The sequence below is a fragment of the Diadema setosum genome, chromosome 12 (assembly GCF_964275005.1).
Source record: "Diadema setosum chromosome 12, eeDiaSeto1, whole genome shotgun sequence".
Lineage (NCBI taxonomy): Eukaryota > Metazoa > Echinodermata > Echinoidea > Diadematoida > Diadematidae > Diadema > Diadema setosum.
Window position 1 is genome coordinate 19,494,666 of NC_092696.1, and position 19,278 is coordinate 19,513,943.

The window sequence follows — 19,278 nt, forward strand, 5'->3', positions numbered from 1 at the left end:
AGTTGTAAATGTCGGGTTAATTAGGATATTATGGTTCATACGTTACCGTATGTTAATATGAGTAAGTTTTATTTGTATTCTGTGATATGTCTGTTGTGTAACTGTGATGTATTGAATGTTTATTTTGTTGTGATATCCAATATACAAAGAATTTCCAGAGTGGACAATAAAGTAATCAATCAGTCAATCAATCAACTGCATTACCCATGAAATTTCGAGGGGCAAATGCATCATACTGAAATTCATTTACTTGCCTATCTAAATCGTGAGAGAGAATGCCTGTCTTGGTGACAAAGGAATGATATAATTGTATATCATAGATGTCTGAAATGAATATACACTTTGTATTATTCGTTTTAGATTTAAAGGAAGGGGTGGTGTACCCTTCCACACTTTGTCAACATAATCGAAATGAGGTATCATTGCAGTGTAAAAAAAAAAATAAATTCTTTTAGCATGTTTAGAGCCCTTGCATTCCCACGCAAAATTTGCATTCAAATATTCCAATCAAGCCAAATAGTGAACCATTTTTCAAATTTTTTACAGAGCAGCTTCATTTGCAGTTACTTTATAGTAAAAAAAGACATTTAGTGATATCTCATTATATTTGCAGCTTAATTCCTAAAGTTTCAAATGGTAGGTGTTTTTTCTGGTTCAAATGAACTATACATGTGCATCAAATGGCACAATTGGAACATTTTAACACAGTATCAGAGGTAAAATTTGTTCTTTTTTGGGTAGTTTTAAGGCAAACTTATATTTACTCAGCTAAAATATGAGTTTTGGGGGGTTATTTCTGTATATTTTGTGAAATGAAATAATTTATGAATTTGTGAGAGCATGACTTCATCAACTTTCTGATTTGATATGATAACGACTAACAAGAAATGTTTTCCCAACAATTTGGAAATATCTTTATGTCATAACTTCCTTATTGCGTATCTGATTTTGATCATTTGGGACAATCATGACAATTCTGTTGGGATTTTCTTTTCTCTGTGTTAAGAAACTGATAAAATTTTGGAGAGGATTTTCTCTCAGTTGATTCATAAATATCCTGATCATCACTTGTGTGGCAAAAAAAGCGATAATGTTATTTGTCTTGGAAAAACAAAATTAATCCACTTTTTTTTTCCAGCCATGAAAAAAAAAATGGCAATGTATTAAGCTCTGACTATTACGTGACGAGGCAAATTTTGGTGCATGTCCCTCACTCTGGCAAGTTGAAGAAACCCATAAAAATACGAGTCATACTGCTCGCCATTCACACTGTACTGCCCACGAGTTTGATATACAGCTGGTGAGTCATAAAAGCAGCGAGCTACATACAATACATTACTGTATAGTGAAGCCCCCGACGTCGACATCAAAAAGAATACGTCCACGAGCTATACAGTCAACGAGATAGTCAACGAGATAGGCACTTGGAAAATATAAGACCTACGAGCTACACAATGGCAAATAATAACCACAAGCTAGTCCTCCCCCCACCCCCCCCCCCCCCCCAAAAAAAAAAGAGATAGAGCAAACGCAAAAGCTGATTGGTAAAAAACAGACGGTAAAAATTTGACTGAAAACGGATGAAAAATAAAGAAGTTATGACATTTCGAAGTTTCGCTAATTTCCGCAAAACAGTTCCTGTTAAATTTGATATAAATATGCAAATGAGTGCGATAACCATGTCATAACCTCAAATTTTTCCATTGATAGCGTACAAAAAAAAAAATGACGAAAATCCAATGTTTCTGTCATTGAGGCCTGAAACATTATATTATTCCTGGTTAAATAACTTGAGAATACTAATCAGTTAGATATACCAGAACTTGCAGCCTCGGGCACAATTGCGATTGAATGAAACAATGTTGAAAATGTCAAAATTTTATGTACACACTATATGGCAAGTTGTAAGGGGATGACATGCTTACTTTACCATTTGCATATTCATATTGATCGTTCAAGAACCGTTTCCTGAAAAATAAACGAAAAATTCCAAAATATCTTTAATTCCTTATTTTTCACCAGATTTTGATCAAAACCTTACTGTTAAATTATTTAAAATATATTTAACTATTGAAATATTTTACTCTTTCTCATCAGACTAACTTATATTTGGACTGGATTTCCCATTTAATTCATATTGTGTCGATCTTTTGGACTTTCTTAGCCTACTACCCAGCTCGTAGACCTTCTTTGCCTAGTGTCCCTTCCGTGGTATCAATGTCTAGCTCGTGGTCTGTATGACTCATGGGTGTATGAGTCATTGGCCTCTTTTGAATGTATAGCTCGTTAAGTGACCCCTTCCGCTTTCTGTCTACGTGTCAGTTAATGGTTACTCTGATAAGAACTGCATGTTAATCTTTATTCTGACATTTATTCAAAGATTGATTGAAAGACACTTTGATTGAACTGAAAAAGACCTTCCATACACCACGTTCAGCAAACGGACATTACAACCTTCTGGTCCTCTATGCATGTATTGTCCTACTGCTGTCTGCCCACACATGAAATATGCCAAGCCGGGTTAAGCAAACACAGAAAAATGATAAGAAAATTGACTATTATACCTGAAATAACTTTGCGGTGATGAACTCAAGAGAATGGATAAAATAATCTGCATTCTTATCTGTTGCACAGCACATACAACTACACACATAATTATATCCACACTTTTTTTAATAATCTTTATTTAATTTCTATAATTTCACATGACAAAAACATTCATCTTAAATGTATAAACGCAATATGCAATCAGTAATATTTGATGTACTTTTTAAATCGTTGCGTAACTCAAAATTCATACAGCTTGCATTAAACACATAGACTTACACATAGCTAAAAGATGAAAATGAAAATAAAAATACCCTCCCTAACTTCCTTCTTACCCGTCCCCCTCCCCGCATGCAGTACAAGGGTCCTCGCTCACATCTCAATCTCTGCACTTCAATAAAGTATGTTTTATCCATCAAATTCCATAATGTATTCATATCCTTCTATAAGATATTATATCATAGACATAACCCGAAATAGAAAGTAGCAGAAAGAGAGAGAAAGAGAGAGAAAGAAAAGAAAAAATAGTAGGCGTAAGTAACAGTAAGCCCCACAAAAAGGAAGTACAGAAGTTTGCACCCTATCAAAATCTCCTTATACACCTTAGCCGCACTCTAAATATCAGATTATTAAAAATCACTTACTAATTCATTCAAACATGTCAGTTAATTAATGTGTTCCTACTTCATCAAATGCAACGCTAATTTTCCTCTCCATATTGCCAATTTGTTTTCCTCTTTAGTACATTCCCTTATTCTCTGATGAATTATGTTGAAAGATGTTAAAATCCCTACACTTCTTGACGTAAGAATAGTATTTCAGTAAAACAATAAAAGAATCAACAAACTTTATTCCCACCGAGTTACCAGATAGTCCTACAAAAATGTATGTCCCATGCATATCACGGATTTAAGATCAGAATACGATATCATTACTCTCCATATATATTTTACTATCCGACATTGCAGAAATAAATGTTCATATGTTCCTATTTCTTGATTACAAAATGAGCACAATCTCTTTGCTACTAAGACCAAATTTCAAAAGCTTCTCTTTAGATTAAATCACTTTCTGTAATAACATAAATTGAAATTCTCTGCGTTTTTGAGAAGGGTTTTGAATCTTGATATAACAAATACTTCTTTCATTTGTTTTTGTTAGTATACTAAAAATTATTATGACCATATCTTATCTTTACATCATACAATATCTCCAAATTATTGATAACTAAATCATACATTTCCGTGAATTTACATCTCTTCAACATATACACACGCGCGGGCGCGCACAGACACACAGGAACACACACATAAAAAGACACTCAACCGATGGCAGTGCTGTAACGGTGATAAATTTGGTATCAAAGGACACGGCTAACCAGTCAAGGCCAGGGAATTTATAGTCCAATGTTGCTGTCATATTACATATAATACATTACAGACAACAAACCAACACTTAAAGCCAAATACACTTGTTTTTAATTCCTTTGCGCAGGTTAGACTCTTGAACAGTCAAATTAACAAGCTTGCTTATAAGTAGGTACCATCAATATTCATGTATCTTTAGCATAAGAATCAAACTTGCATTGATTGACCAACATGTTCTATTATTATGTCTGCAATATTGTATTGTGCATCCTTAACATAGCTTCCTATCATGTATCGTTTGAAATGTTATAGTTGATGCACTTTTCTTTGAGAAATATGAAGATAATGTGGAATTGACTTAAAATTGAAAATCAGAAAACGATAAGGTAGTAATTATGATCAAATTATTGGTGAGAGAGAATTCAGTGAATATTTTTTGTAATCAATATGCGTGTGGGTTTTTTTTTTGTTGGACATACGACAGCATCGAATGTCGCATTGGTGTCATGAAGTTATTGTTTCTTTGCGCCTAGAAACATCTCTATTACGCGCCTAATATATGTATTATCATTATCATTAATATTACTATTTTTATTATTTCATCAGAAATGGAACAGCGCAGCAAATTACATTACGTCGTTTATCAAGACCGGCATTAACAAAGGAAAAAATAATCGTCCAGTATCCCAGACATTTTCTTTTTCCGTGTTTGTAGTTTGATATCTATTGCCAAAACTGGATCTTCTTTGATTACACAAGAACGATTATCAAATTCAAAATAGATAAAACCGCTATTTTAATTTTGGATGGAAACAAACAGTCTCGTTCTGAAGAAAATATCAGTATGTCGCAGATAACAGAGCTATTCTTGTCCAGGATGGAACTAAAAATAATTCAAGTGCACAGACAAAGAGAGAGAGAGAGAAAGAGAGAGAAAGAAAAGAAACACACCTGACGTCTGCTCAGACACTCACGTCTTACTTCACACGCAGACATGAATGCATGCCACCAACGTATCAAAACTGGATGAAATAAAATGCATTAAGGTTGACATCATAATTAAAGAGAAAAGACGGGGGATGGGGTCTCACGCTCACCTGAGTATTATCAGCACCTTAATTCAACGCAGACTATTACCTAAGACCATAATACAACTAGGGAGGGCACCTTTGAGGGCCTCAAGGGCATGGTATCCACGTGAATATTCTATCATGGTGGTAGAAATATCTACCAAGTATCCAAAAAATTTGACTATTCGTTTTCAAGAGGAAGGTCCAACGTACGGACGGACCCCAGACTGAAGACAGCCTTTGGCTCAGGCAAGCTAACTGAGGGTATTGCCAAAGGCATTCTGAAACAATGTATGTATATGTATATGCTACCAGAGTATAGCAGTAAGGTTGTGCAAAGAACCCATCATTTTCCATGATTTCCATCTAATCAAACACGATTATCTAATAACGAAATAATAAAAAAAAAATCTGGGAAATTGTAACTCATTGTAACTAATTGTGCATTATCTATATCATCAAAATCTTTAAGCTATCAGCACTGATCAGTGAATTCGAACAAAAACACGAAGTACTTAATTCTGCTTTTGAAAAAAAAAAAAACGACAACAAAGGGACGAAAACAAATGCTTGCAAGTTTTGAAGCATTTCTTCGTCGCTTTATCAGAGGCAAAAGCTAAACGTTAAATACTAGCCTAGCTCATCTTACATTGCGATTTCATTGCAAAAAAAACAAAAGAACAAAAAACAAACAAACAAACAAATAATAAGAAAAAGAAGAAGAAGCAGTGGGAAGATTACTAATTACGAAAGTGTTATGGTGTTGGTCAGTTCTTGTGGCATAACTTCTTGACTTGTTGAAATTTTGATTGAAAACTTTACTTTGTTTGCGGAGATCGGGTAGGGGCAAAAGGAAATAAGCAAAAGGCGACGAAGGTAGGAGGGGCTGCCGTCTTTTCATGTTAAACATATAAATAATTTAAATGAAAAAAAAAATGAGGTCTAATAAAGAAGAAATGTCAAATTCGATGAGTCATCTTCAATCTTTTCAGGAGCTTATCTGTTATGTAAAAAGGCTTTGTTGTCCTTGACATTGACCCTACAATTGACATAATCAAATATTAACTATATTCCATGATCATGCGACCATAACTCTGTAGAAATATATCATAATCTGGGGTTGGTAGAATGCAATCGGTAATCTGATATTATTAGCTCAGTTTATCACATAATTTATTTTCCAGAAACGGCTAATTTTTATTGGGATGATAAAACAGGATTTGATACTCGAGCCCTTAATGCCACGATAACCGCCTGTCAAACAAACTAGCGCGTAATCACTTTTTGATCTCTTGTCATAATTAATGAATAACCTGATCAATGTATGTCGCACCACCGCAGCTGCCTTCAGCAATGTTTAGTCTATATTTGCTCATTTGTAAATTGACATTGCCCAGCAATTGCGTATTTGATTTATATTCTCCTCCCCCCCCCCCGCCACGTATTTGGAGTCTAATACCTGTTGACAAAATCACAATGATTCTGTAAGTGATTCCGTTTTTGGACGGCTAAATCTAGAAATAGACCAAGATTTGTAGACAATATTGATAAAGCTGAGGATATTTCAAGTGATTCCATTTTTGGTCGGCTTAATCTAAAAATAAGTCAAGACGTTAAAGGATAGATAAAACTGTGGAATTCGCCCTCCGTATTAGTCGAGTACACATGAACGATAAACTTACATCTGCGGACGTAGGCCTACCATAATTATGATCCGTAAGGGGTTGGTGACAGGAGGGAAAAAAACAGCAACAACTGATTTTTGTTACAACAATAGAAGCACGTCATCCATGCGCAAATCAAAGATACGCATCAGGTTCGGATTTTTTATTTTTATTTTTTCTTTTTCTGGGGAGCATTTCATCAAGCGTTTTTGTCAGATTTTTTTTTCTTGCAAACTGTTATAAGCTACTGGAATCCTTGCATCTGATTGGCAAATTTGTTAGAAAAACAAACCTGACAAAACACTTGGTGAAACGCCCCCTGATGTATTGCACAGTGTACGTAACTCCGTCCCACCTTATCTTCTATTAGAAGAGCTGTTATAAATAGCTGGTTGTCAGGATAACAAAATGCCGCCAACCTCCCCAACATATTGTGACTATTTTTTTTTCTATGTTCTACACCATTTCAGAGCCTGTTCAAGTTGTAACCATTGGACTTAATTGCGTAGTTGTCAATGGTATACACTGTGCACAGTCTTTCATTTAAAAAAGCAGACATATTTCAAAGCAGCACGGTCCCATCATTCTTTCAAAACGAAAGTCACTTAAACCTTTAGAGTATTATGAACAGAGGGGAAAGAAATTGCAAAGATACAAAATGAAAAACACTGAGAATCATTATGTACATAGCTATCTGTGCGCACTTGTGTGCGTGTGCATGTGTGTGTCTGTGTTGTATGTGTACGAGTGTATAATGCTACTCAATGTGTTCACCAGTACACTGAAATGTAAAAAGATGGGGAAGGTTTACCTATACAAGCATTAGATTTCTCATGTTTGTATTCGCGTGTATATATGTACAGTATCTGCAATGATTCGGCATTCTTTTGATATTTCTGCAACTATACTGGACAAGACCACTATGAAGAGGGCGCTCTACAATACACATCAAAAAATCAATCACGTATATGTCCCATTCTCCTAAATATTGATATGATTTTATTTGATTTGACAGGGTATTTTATTGATTAATATCCATTGCAGCCCGCAGGCTGAATTGCGGACATTAAAGAAATAAGCACGATTACAGTAAAATATGTACAAGATTGTATAAATACATGAAAAAAGAAGGATATCAAATATATTCATTGCACAAGATTAATGTTTACAGCAAAGCAAACAGATATAAAACATTTACAATTTCTAACCCGGTTATTTGTACTTGTTAATGCTGATGATGTTATAAAATTTCTCAATTACTATATGGCGTGAATTACTATATCTTGTGAATTTTAAAGAAAAGATGATTTCAAAATAGTTTTAGACTTAGCGGTGTAATAATCTTACATCTCCGTCTGTCTCAAAGGTCTATATTAAACTTGTTAGGTAGCCAAAGTGATTCAAAGCTACTTCTTGGCGCTCTCGTTTGTCTTATTGTTCATTATAGAATATAAATAAATGGATGAAATAGATAATTATTCACAGGTATATAAACACATATTATATGTATATGTAATATATTATATATGTACAATATGTATATACGTGTAAAACAAAATGTGTCAAATGTCCGCAGCTTGCCTTTTGATGGCAGGAGTGTGAAATTTTCTTCTCCAAGATGGTGTTTTTTCTCCGTTTACAGTGACTTTGCTAATATTTTCACGTACAGTTAGGTATTGAGTGATATTCAGGGTTTTTCAGTAGGTCTCGTTCTTCCAAAACACACAAGTTTTGTATACCTAGAGATTCGTTAATCCGCAGATGAAATTGGGTTTGTTAATCCAAAATGTAAAGAAGATGCGTGCTAGGGAACCTTCGGAACTACGAACTTTCGGAATAACGAACCTCATTTATTATTATTTTCCTTTTTTGATCAAACAAACAATGGGATTAAGGAATTGTTCCAACCTCTATTTGCTTAGGTGTTTAATTCTTTCCATCTCAAAATTTGTGTTGCAAATCCCAATCTCTTAATAGCACATGGAATGTAAACCATATGAGATGTGGAATATGGGATGACAAATATCAATAAAAAACATCGAGAATATAGTTTTTTATTATTTCATTCTTCAATATTTTCATTAGTATTGTTACAATAATCGATGTGAAAACTAATGAAATTGTTGATCTTATCCTCTGCAGATACATTGTATCATAATCTTCATCGTTCTTTCTTTCTACTAGTATACATTACAGAGTAGAGAAGCGTTTTTTGAAAACGTGCAATAATGTCTTCGTGCATTGTGAATTAATGAAAAACGTGATAAAATATTCTGATTAAATCGTTAGATCTCTATAAAGAATAAACAGTTAACACTTTGAATCGTAATACGTGGTATGATCGTGTGAACATTGTCCACCTGCAACATTCTGTTTATTCTCATACAAAATACTTTAATGATAGCAAACTGAGCTAGTATCAGAATAAACTAAACCATGGGAAAATGAAAATAAAATTCACGGATTGATTACCAGGCCAGTCGTTTTCGAACAGACCTACAATTCAGAAGAAGACATGTTTCTGATTTGTTGAGGCTGGTGTAAAATCTGTAAACCTGGGCAGACATAGGTCTGTAAAAGCACAGTTTAAGTAGGGGAGGCTCTTTCTTCCTTTGTAGGTATTCCGATGACAAAGGAACATGGCAACTATCATAGGCTCTAAGTCCAATGCCCTCAGGCTTCATTCACAAGACGAAATATTTAACCAGAAAAGCACTCGTAGAGCGCAGACCTCCCGCCAAACAGCTCATTTCCATCCATTATTATACACGCATGCTAAAAATCGCAAAATTTCCTGATATAGAAGCCTTGTGTTTCCATCATTAGTTTCCAGTTACCACGCGGCGCCTCGCTCGAGCATAGCGCGTTTAATCATGAATGTTTATGAGTGCAATGGACAGAATATTTCATGAGGTGAAAGATGAAATGATCCATTCAACGAGGCGCAGCCGAGTTGATTGGATCAACCATTTCATCTTTCACGGAATGGAATATTTTGTCCATTGCACGAATGAAGAACATTTATTATTTGTTTTATATAACGCCTAAAATAGGCCTAGACCCTTGTCATTTGATGTTTCATTAATTTAGAAACAAGAGAGAATCTGTGATCGCGAGAGTGCTCACTAAGCTCTTTACGCTAGCGCGCTGTCGCATACACACACTGCAAACGCACGCGTAGTGTGCCGGGCTCTCAGCGAGCGTGTGTATCACCCCTAAATGTAATATCAACGCTAAATGTAATATCGACCCTAAATGTAATACACCTTAACCCTAAATGTAATAACAACCCTAAATGTAATACATTTTAACGCTAAATGTAATAATCGAGTCAACCCTAAATGTAATACATTTTAACCCTAAATGTAATAACCGGAGACAACCCTAAATGTAATACATGTCAACCCTAAATGTAATATCGACCCTAAATGTAATACATGTCAACCCTAAATGTAATATCGACCCTAAATGTAATACTTTTTAACCCTAAATGTAATATCGACCCTAAATGTAATACATGTCAACCCTAAATGTAATATCGACCCTAAATGTAATACTTTTTAACCCTAAATGTAATATCGACCCTAAATGTAATACATCTTAACCCTAAATGTAATACTTTTTAACCCTAAATGTAATATCGACCCTAAATGTAATACACCTTAACCCTAAATGCAATAACGACCCTAAATGTAATACACCTTAACCCTAAATGCAATAACAACCCTAAATGTAATACATTTCAACCCTAAATGTAATATCGACCCTAAATGTAATACATGTCAACGCTAAATGTAACATCGACCCTAAATGTAATACATCTTAACGCTAAATGTAATAACAACCCTAAATGTAATACATTTTAACGCTAAATGTAATAAAAATACTTAATGTAATTCATGTCCACCCTATTAAATATAATACATTCAACGCTTAATGTAATTACGACCTTAAATGCAATACACCTGATTAAAGAGAGGGTAAGCAATGCAGAATATCGGGCAAAATGTCAGGGGGTATACGAAGGAGATAATTATGGCGCAATTTTCTCTCGCACTCTTGAAAGAACGGCAATAGTTGCTTAGACTTGTTTTTGTTGTCTACCCAGGTAAAAATCACACAGTCATATTAAATCTATTGTTTGCTGCAAAGTTAATTAGGTCCATGTGACATAGTTCTTAAATATCATACTATCACATAAACATTTTGTATTCCAATCTTTATTCAGTGTTCATTATTGCTTAGAGTTTTGTTGAAAAAGAAAAAAAATGGGCAAAAGTTAAGTCAGTTTGCCTTACTCATACATTTACATATCATAGAAAAGTCTATACAAATGGTGACTCAAAGAAGATAAAAAAACCCATCTATTTCTTTTTGCTTTACTGGCATTTTTAGATTTATTTCGTGTACCCTCCCCACGACCATTTGTCCCAGTTTCGTGTCACTAAGTATAGTACTGATTACCAGGAGTACCGGTGAACAATGTCATGAGGCTAATATTTCGGACAGTGATTTGCTGCCATGTCAATGTGTGACAGCTATTTCGTCATTGAAACATTACATATCAGATAATGATGGTTCGTAAAGAATTTGCGAAATCTTTCTAAATCTTTCTAATTTCTAATTTTCTCAATCTACTCGCTCTATCATCCCGTTTCATGAGTAGGTATATTTCTTTTTCTTGCAATATTATTTATATTCAGAATTTCCTTGCAGAGAATTTTTGCCCATTTTTTTTTCTTTTTTCATCAAAACTTTAAACTAACTTGAACACTGAATGAAGATTGGAATACAAAATGTTTATGTGATTGTATGATAAAGGTATAGATTAAAAAGAAAAACTATGTCAAATGTACCTAATTAACTTTGCAGCAAACAAAGGAATTAATAAGACTGTGTGATCTTTACCTGGGTAAACAACAAAAACAAATCTAAGCAACTATTGCTGTTCTTTCAAGAGTGCTGTAAAAAGTTGCGTCATATCCCCTTCATATACCCCCTGACCTTTTGCCCGATATTCTGCGTTGGTTACACTCTCTATAATGAGGTTTTTACATTTAGGGTGGTAATTACATTAAGCGTCAAGATGTATCACATTTATAGGGTTGACATGAATTACATTTAGGATTGTTATTACATTTAGCGTTAAAATGTATTACATTTAGGGTTGTTATTACATTTAGCGTTAAGATGTATTACATTTAGGGTCGATGTTACATTTAGCGTTCACATGTATTACATTTAGGGTCGATATTACATTTAGGGTTGAAATGTATTACATTTAGGGTTGTTATCACATTTAGGGTTAAGGTGTATTACATTTAGGGTCGATATTACATTTAGGGTTAAGATGTATTACATTTAGGGTCGATATTACATTTAGGGTCGATATTACATTTAGGGTTGACATATATTACATTTACGGTCGATATTACATTTAAGGTTAAAAATTATTACATTTAGGGTCAATATTACATTTAGGGTTGTCTCCGGTTATTACATTTAGAGTTAAAATGTATTACATTTAGGGTTGATTCGATTATTACATTTAGCGTTAAAATGTATTACATTTAGGATTGTTATTACATTTAGGGTTAAAGTTGTATTACATTTAGGGTCGATATTACATTTAGCGTTGATATTACATTTAGGGGTGATACAGCGTGCAATGGAGCAAATCGTATGGATCCAAAATTCCACGGTATTAAAATGGAGCCACAATTGCACGGATGATGACGTCATAGTCAAATGGGCCAAATGATCAATGTCAAACAACCAATCAAATGACAAGGACCTCTTCAGGCGTTATATAATATGCAAATCTCAAATGCTCGCAGCTTGAACTCCCATGTTCATAGACTCTATCTGCAAAAACAATATAGATAAATGCAATAAAAACCATAAAATTCACAGATTACTACTGAAACTTAATCATTTATTCCATGTGTATTTATCGAATTTTCCTGCAGTTTTCATTCAAATCCGTTCTCATCTTATTACGCAAACAGACAAACCAACGCCGATGATCACTTAACCTCCTCCTTCCTTGGCGGAGGTAATAAACCCGTCGTCATCATCTGCATCAATGCTAAAGTACACATGTACATCAAAGATATACAGTAACGCCTAAGAGCTCGAGTTGCTGCTGTATCAGGACTCGTCGCTTTAACAGTTTTGTTAATAATTATCACCTTGCTCTTTTAAAGGTACAGTTCACCCTTGGGAGCAGTGATATATATATATATATATATATATATATATATATATATATATATATATAAACGTTCGAGATATCACATTTGTTGCATGTGTGTAGGTCAGTTGTATCACAAAACATCCTACCATGTAAAAATTTTGCAATAAAGACTAAGATATAAGGAGATATCAGTATGTTTCTCCATAAACCATAACTGTAGACGGTTTAGTCTATTATAGAAACATTTTCATTGAAACTATTGTTCACATTTTGTATATTTAACAATACTTAACATTAATCATACCGATTCAAATTTTTACAGTGGTTGTTTCTATCCCTAACTCACGTTGCTAACGAACACAGAAGTATTGAGAAGCACTAAAGCTGGGTTTTTGTTTCATCTGCAAATGGTATATTATGCCTTTAACATTGTAAAAAGGATTTGTTAGCAGGAAGGAGTCATTCAAATAGTAATAATACAAACGTATTTCTAGGTTGTCGTATTGTCATAATATGGAATAAGGTGTTCAGCCATGTTTGCGCATTGAAATTTATCTCATCAAAAGGCAAAAAGATAATTTGAATAAAAACTAAACTGCAATTTTAACGCCATTGCACTTTCGTATACCGTCATAGAGCTATTGTTTCAGCCTAATGCAATGTACATTTAAGAGCAAAAGGAAAGAAAAAAAGACAGTTAATGGTGGAGAGACAACATAAAGCAGTATTCCCCTTTTTTAAATTCTTCAGGGCAGCAGAGATGAGGAAAAGAAAATAGGCCTGTTCTTGAGTACAATGTCACAGCAAAGAATAAAAAATGCAAAAGCATGAACAACAAAAACAAATGAGGTAAACAAGAATGTACATAGCAAGGAGATAGACTAAGAATTCAGCAAGAGACCCCGGCATCTTGGTTATGTTCGCAGTCCTCATCGAGATAGGCATTGTGACTGCAAGCTCCGATGTCGATTTCAGTGCCGTTGCACTCGACATTGTCGAGCACGATGGTTTGCGACGAGTTGCCGGCCCCATAGGAAGCATTCGCCGTGCCCCCGCTGTAACCCAGCATTCGGCACACCACGGCCGCGTCGTTGTTGTCCCATAAATCGTCGCACACCGTGCCCCAAGCGCCTTGGTAGTATATCTCCACCCTTCCGTAGGAGCCAGAGGTAAGCCGGATTTGAGTACCTGGTCGTTCAAGAGAGAGAAGAACGATATTATAAGCTTATCGCATTCACGTATAAAATAACACGCGCTTTCTGCATGTTTATAGGAAGCTTCCCTTACCCGGCTTCCAAGTTTGCTTATAATTAAGATTGAAGTCAATCAAGAGAAATATTGAAACATAAGATGGATGCCACATTAAAGGCTTTTTGGAATGATGTTGGTGTTACATTATTCGTATAAGGCAAATATTGGCGATTCAAAAGTTTCAATTATTCCATACAAATGGGATACAAAGAAAAAAAAAAACTTACAAACCTTTCTTGTCAATGATTCAATAGTTGCAAAGACATCAATTATGCAAATACATGTATGTTAGAATGAGTACATAACAAAAATATGCAGGACAAAATTTCTTCTTCTGGAACACATGTAAGAAGCGAATTGATTGAGATAATAGTTTTTTTTTCTGCAATCCCACAATATAGATTTAAATGCCTGGCGTGAATATTATTCACTTTTCTAAAGGACAACACTGTTCGAACAACTTCCCTACCCTTCCCCCTTTCTCTCTACCTCTCCTTCTCTTGGAAATCAGAGGGACGAATCATTAGACTTTACTACTCTCTCTCTCTTTCTACTACAGCTTCTCTCCATCTTATTGCACATGAATTGCCACAATGTCGCAGAGCGATACAGACCACAGTCGCGCTGAAATATCATAAACTAATACGAGTACATAAAGGCTTACTTGCGCAAGTGACCGCTATGTCCTCCGTGTGTCTGCAGTTTTCGACGAGGTACCCCGCGTGGCCACACTGAGCGAGGTTGCTCTCCGATCCTGTGCAGGCGAGATCGTCCATGACTATGTCGCCCGTCCCAGCGGAAACAAAGCCGTAGGTGCTGTAATTAGTGAAGCCCAGCTGTCGACATACCACGGCAGCGTCGTTGCCGTCGAAGGAGTCGTCGCACACGGTGCCCCAGGCGCCATTCCAATAGACCTCCAGGCGGCCGTTGAGGACGCTAGACCCAGCCGCCAGACGTATTGTCACACTTGAAACTTTAAGGAGAATAACATAGATCGGAGGTAGGTGCTTCCATGTAAATGACTCCTTATTGTTCCAGAGTTTCGAGAAATATGTTTGGCATTACGACACGTAACATAATGTGACTGATTGTACTCTCACATTATTCGTATAGCCGTCATCACGGTTGCACAGAGATTTGGTGGGTTTCAATGAAAGCACAAGAGACCCGGGGGTCTCGCGCTCACCTGAGTATCGCAAGTTCACCTTCCGCATGCATTCTTGCAGACTCTCACCTGAGAACATGGGAAACTTGGTGCGGGGGCAGCAGTGACAGATCTACGGGGGGGGGGGGGGATTCGAGGGTTCATTCATTGAAGGGGTTTTCAAGAAGAAGATTAAAATGTACAATTTATGTCGGCATTTGGACCCATCCCACCCCACTCCCCTTGGTCCCAAGGGGGGGGGGGCACCCTTGAATTTGCCATGAACAAACTTGAAACTACAATAATCAGTGTACTAACTCATAGTATTAATAGCTCTTTCATTTTTGGTTCTAGAGAAGAAGATTGTTCAAGATTCCTTTTTTCTGGGGGGGGGGGGGCTGGGGGCTTCCCAGGTGGGGCATGGTACCCATTTGAAGGAATTGAGATACTATCCCCCTCGGGATGCTACCTGCCAAGTTTGGTGAAAATCGGTAATGGGGTTCTCAAGGAGAAGATGAAAATGTACAATTTAGGCCCCATTAGGGCCCCTCTACCACGACGCACGCCGGACGCCGGACGAAGAGCGATCGCAACGGGGGGAGGGGGGAGTGGGAGGGGGGGGGGGGGTTGCATTTCATGAAGCGTTTTGGTCGGATATTTTTCTGACAAACTGTTACAAGCTACTAAAATCCTTGCATCTGATTGGCTGAGAGCAAATTTGTCCGACAACTTTGTCGGACAAAATGCTTCATGAAATGCTCCCCATGTGAGCTAAAAAATATAAATGAAAAGAGTTATTACAAAGGTCAATAATTGCCGTGAAGGAATTCTGCTCTTCCCCTAGCATGCCCGGTGCTTAATCGGGACTATTACATCCATTTGGCTGCTCATAACGGGAAACAGTGTAACGAAATTAACGAAATAATGGTCTAGGCATTGAATATCCCGATTAGAATTCCGCCGAGAGCTTTATACATCTCTGACAAAGATGTTTCGATACATTTTCCTTCTTGATCACTGAGCATTTAAGGGTATCTGACATGGACGGCGTATGTGTAAAAAACATACCATTCATCAACAACCCCCCCCCAAAAAAAAAAATACCTGTCATCTACAGTGAAGGGTATCTCTGTGGTTCATGGTTCACGTGCAATAAGTTGTCGTATCAATCACAAAATAGATATTTTTATTGATAGAGTACTTATTAGTGAAAAAAAAATCCACCAAGTTCTTAGGTGTTATTCTGGATTCAACTTTGACTTGGAATGAACATATTAAAAAAAGAATATGTACTTCGATTTCAAAAGCGATTGGTATACTTTACAAGTTGAAACCGAATTTTTACAAATAACGTTCTTTTACTAATTTTGTACAATTCTTTCGTTTTACCGCATATCAATTATCATAATATTGTATGGGGCAACTGTAATAAATCCAAAACTGGTTTGTTATTTCATTTGCAGAAAAAAGCCGTCCGAATTTGTAAACATTCACTTATCTAGCCCATACTGATCCTCCATTTAAACAACTGAAAATATTAAAAGTAAATGATTTTCATTAACGTTTTATCAATGCGCTATTTTTATGTTCAAATACATTAACAATTTACTACTGTTCTTCCATGATGCTTTCATTTCAAATAGTAAAGTACACTCTTATCCTACTCGTCATTGCTATGACATTCATTTGAATAGCGTGAAGCTACTTGTCGCTTATAGATCTATTCGACACCACGGACCGGATATATGAATATATGAAATTAAAGCATGCACGTCACTTTTTCTTTTAAAGCAAACATGAAAAAGCACATTAAATCAAATTATGGGGGTTAGCTGGATATCTGACTATTGTAACCAAAAATAAAACAGAATGATTTTAATGTTTTGATACCTCCCCGCCCCAATCTCCTTACATCAAACTATTCAATAAACATATTCAAGTTTGGTTATCTTAAAAGGCAGCTAGTATACCGCGCGCCTGATGGGCTCATTCACTTGCACCAGCACTCACCTCACTCACCTCATTCTCTGTACATGATAGTGTCTAAACAATTTTTCGATAAGTATCATGATGTATGTTTTGCCCATTTTCCTTTTTTCTTCTCTTTTAAGACTGTCGTATCTTCAGACTGTATGCTTATTTGACGACAGTCTTCTGCATCCACACACCCAGTACATGCGCCATAATTCAGTCAGATCATTTGATTCACTATATCCCGAGTGGTTCCCAGTTGACGCGTTCTCTTATTATTTTCTTCAATCTGTACACGTATATCTCAGTTGTGTTCGGATGCAAACACTGTATGTTTTATTGTCTCTAATATAAAAAGAAATGACTGTATTTCATTTGTAATATATGTTCAATGCAGAAATTCCCAATAAATTCATTTGACTTGAATTGAATTGAATTGTGAAGCCAGCTGTGCAAGAGAAAGCAGCCCCACCTACATTATGTCTCCCGACCTGACGTACAGTTATGATAAACAATAGGCTTCACTAACCTGTCTCACAGTTCGTACCATCCACGCCAGCTTGGCATGAGCACGAATAGTAGTTCACGTGGTCTGTACAAGCTCCACCGTGCTGACAGGGGTTGCTTGCACACTCGTTGTTGTCTGTGAATTCAACAAATTGGATGTTAATGTGGGTGATTGAAGCGGATTACAACTGGCATTTTATCAAAGCAGTGTAACATTAGAATGACAACGAAGAAGAATTTTAGGCGTGATAACTCTGGTGAACATAATGTCCACACTGCTTTCTCCTGGTAATTCTGGCACTTGCAATCTTGTATACAAGGCCTCGGGCCTTCGTCAGTGTATACAATGAAGAAGAAGAGTATATACATTGTATACACTGTCGAAGGCCCGAGGCGGGCCGAAAATTTTGTGAATTAAAAAACAAAAAACAAAAAAAAAAAACTTCTTGTTGGAATACAAAAATGGCGTATTCGAGACTCCTTCTTCTTATATATATATATATATATATATAATATATATATAATATATCAATATATATATATATATATATATATATATATATATATATATATATATATACATTTTTATATAATTTAGGTTTTCCCGCCCAATTTCATCAGATTTGCATTCGATTCAATGATGCGGTTATTCAAGTTCGAGTGAATTTGAATGATCACGGAGATCGACGTTCAAAAAGGTAACTAGTTCATTCAGTTTGATTCCTTCAGCATGCGATTTTATGAGTTTCTCACACAAGGGTGTAAAAAAGGCATTCAAATTAAAAATGCAAGTGCAACGCATTCAAATTCTCATCGGCACCGCCCCGTGGAGAACGTTAAGGAATTCAAATGTATGATAAAGCAAACTACAAGGAATGGGCAGTCTTTTTCGTTGTTGCTTTTATTCTTAGTAATCACTCAGCTGTTTGAATATGCAAATTTGATATACCTTTACTTGTGGTTTTTTACTCATACTAGCTAAGAACTCGTATAACTCCACTTTCAAACACATACATTTACACTTTCATACACGGTTTTAGCCGCTGCTACATTACAGAGTATGCGTGAACATCTCGAATACAGACAGAATTATTGGATGAAGCACGACCTTGACAACCAGCAAAACTGGCGATATAACCCTTTGGTGAAATAGGTCTATCTACAGCTGATCCGATTGCGGCAACTTATGATATTGACTCTGGGAACTAAGAAATGGAGAAAAAATGGATCAATATGGATTTGGACGTATACGACCCCTAAGATATTTTGGGATGTTATTTCCTAAATGTCACATCCATACTGTTACGGATGAATTGAAAGTGACAGAAAGGTTGACAGGAAAGAAATACATCCAATGCAATGATAATTAAATGAGACTTTGAAATGAAAATGAAATTGTATCATCTAATCGTATGACAGTGAAATAAGGCCCGTTATAGAAGTTGTGTATGTTGACCGAACTCGAACGTTCAAAGTGCGAAGTTGCGTTCCTATAAATGAAATTGAAACTGGTTATTTGGCACAAATTTGAACGTACGGTATATCATTCTGCGCAAAATTG

The 19,278-nt window shown here is 35.9% G+C and overlaps 1 protein-coding gene across 1 annotated transcript in view; it reads right to left on the reverse strand.

Annotated features, from left to right (window-relative positions):
- Window positions 1–19,278, reverse strand: part of LOC140235785 (uncharacterized) — a 34,956-nt gene that overhangs the window by 6,843 nt on the left and 8,835 nt on the right. Inside the window, exons 7-9 of the mRNA XM_072315793.1 lie at window positions 17,740–17,853; window positions 14,760–15,068; window positions 13,746–14,032 (exon numbers count right to left, since the gene is read on the reverse strand). Coding sequence (XP_072171894.1) covers window positions 13,746–14,032; window positions 14,760–15,068; window positions 17,740–17,853 — 710 coding nt within the window. The remainder of the gene's footprint in view (window positions 1–13,745; window positions 14,033–14,759; window positions 15,069–17,739; window positions 17,854–19,278) is intronic.